We start from the raw sequence: 1,857 nt of genomic DNA, 5'->3' as shown, positions 1-1,857 counted from the left end.
TGGGAAATCAGTCACTTCTGGTTACTGGCTTTCCAATACATCTGTTTTGATACCTTCTCCTTTATGTGAGTTTTCCCATCTGAAAAATGGCAGTCAAAACAGTGCTTATCTCCTTGGATTATTACAGAGATTACTGCTCAATAACAATAAATTCTATTATTTCTTTAATTTGTGATTAGAAGGGTAGCATGTAAATCCATATATGTGGTTGAAGCTAGTAAAACAATTTTCTAAATGTGGAAAGAGTGGTCCTGGGTGGCGTTTTTCTCTCTTTTCTTGCACCCATTTCTGCTTCAGTTGATACAACACAATCTAAGATTCATTGCAGTTAATTTTTTATTTATCCCATAAGTATTCCTTGCTGAGATTATCCACAATGTCTTTTTGACCACTGCTTCAGTTGAATCAATGTTGGGCTACAGGCACATTTATTTATCACCTAAAATAGCTTTGCTACTACACAGTTTCCCAACGGCATTTTTCATCTGGGCATTTCTCAAGGTATAGATTAATGGATTTAACATGGGAGTTATGATTGTGTAGAACACAGCAACTGCTTTATCAATCGATAAAGTAGCTGCGGGTCTCATGTACACAAATGTGCAGGGCACAAAGAATAAGACGACCACTGTGATGTGGGAGATGCAGGTAGAGAGGGCCTTGCGTCTTGCCTCCAAGCTGTGGGTTCTTAGAGAGTGCAGAATGACCACATAGGAGACCATCAACAGGAGGAAGTTTAACAGACAGATGAACCCACTATTGGCAGCAACAAAGAGTCCTAGGGTGTGGGTATCAGTACAGGCAAGATTGAGTAAAGGGTTCAGATCACACATAAAGTGGTCTATGACGTTAGGGCCACAGAAGGGTAATTGAAAGATGAAGAGGATCTGTATGGTTGCATGAAGAAAGCCTCCCACCCATACCACTCCAACTAATAGTCCACACACCCGCCGATTCATGATGGTTGTGTAGTGCAGGGGCTTGCAGATGGCCACGTAGCGGTCATAGGCCATCACAGTAAGCAGGATGCCCTCAGCACCTCCAGAGAAATGTTCCCCAAAGATTTGGGTCATACATTCATTGAATAGAATGGTCTTTTTTTCATGGAGTGAATCTATGATCAGTTTGGGAGTATTGACAGAGGAATAGCAGGCATCAATAAAGGAGAGATAAGCCAGGAAAAAGTACACGGGGGACCCCAATGATGGGCTGGCATTGATGGTGACTACAGTGAGCACATTTCCTACTACAGTGATGGAATAGATAACAAAAAATACAGCAAATACGATTCTCTGCATCTTTGAATTCTCTGTGAGCCCCAGTAGAACAAACTCTGTCACATTGTTTGTATTCTCCATGTATTTTATGTGATGGTTAATTGCATTACCTGAAAAGAAAACAATTTTTATGAATGCAACTTTGAATTTATTGAACTTCCCGTTATACTATATAATACATTTCAAAATTCCATAGAGTTTTGAATTCTTTTGATTTATGTGTGTGTGTGTGTGTGCCTGCACATTGGAAATAAAAGATTGTGAGATTATAAAGACAATTCAAATTACCTCCCAGGTGCAGTCTTTGTTAAGATTATAGATAAAAGTAACTTTTGTAAACACACAGGCAAGAGACCACTTGTGCACACGTAATCATCACAGATTACTGAGTCTAATTTGACATTATACATTGCATACATAGTGTACCCAACTCTTTTTTGGTATATATATTTTTACTGAAGTATAGTCAGTTCACAATGTTGTGTCAATTTCTAGTGTACAGCATAATGCTTCAGTTGTACACGAACTCTTAAAAAGAGGTACAAGTTGGGCATAAAATCGGTAAATGCAAAGCTAAAGA

General features: G+C 38.8%; 1 protein-coding gene across 1 annotated transcript; it reads right to left on the bottom strand.

The window, feature by feature from the left end:
• Positions 1-428: 428 nt before the first annotated feature.
• On the bottom strand, positions 429-1,361 carry LOC105076422 (olfactory receptor 4C46). Its single transcript, XM_010964517.3, has one exon. It carries the CDS (start codon positions 1,356-1,358, stop codon positions 429-431), a length of 930 nt encoding a protein of 309 aa, XP_010962819.2. The 5' UTR covers positions 1,359-1,361.
• Between the last annotated feature and the right edge of the window lie 496 nt (positions 1,362-1,857).

The sequence above is a fragment of the Camelus bactrianus genome, chromosome 10 (genome assembly GCF_048773025.1).
Source record: "Camelus bactrianus isolate YW-2024 breed Bactrian camel chromosome 10, ASM4877302v1, whole genome shotgun sequence".
In the NCBI taxonomy this organism is placed as follows: domain Eukaryota; kingdom Metazoa; phylum Chordata; class Mammalia; order Artiodactyla; family Camelidae; genus Camelus; species Camelus bactrianus.
This window is presented reverse-complemented; position numbering and strand designations above follow the sequence as displayed.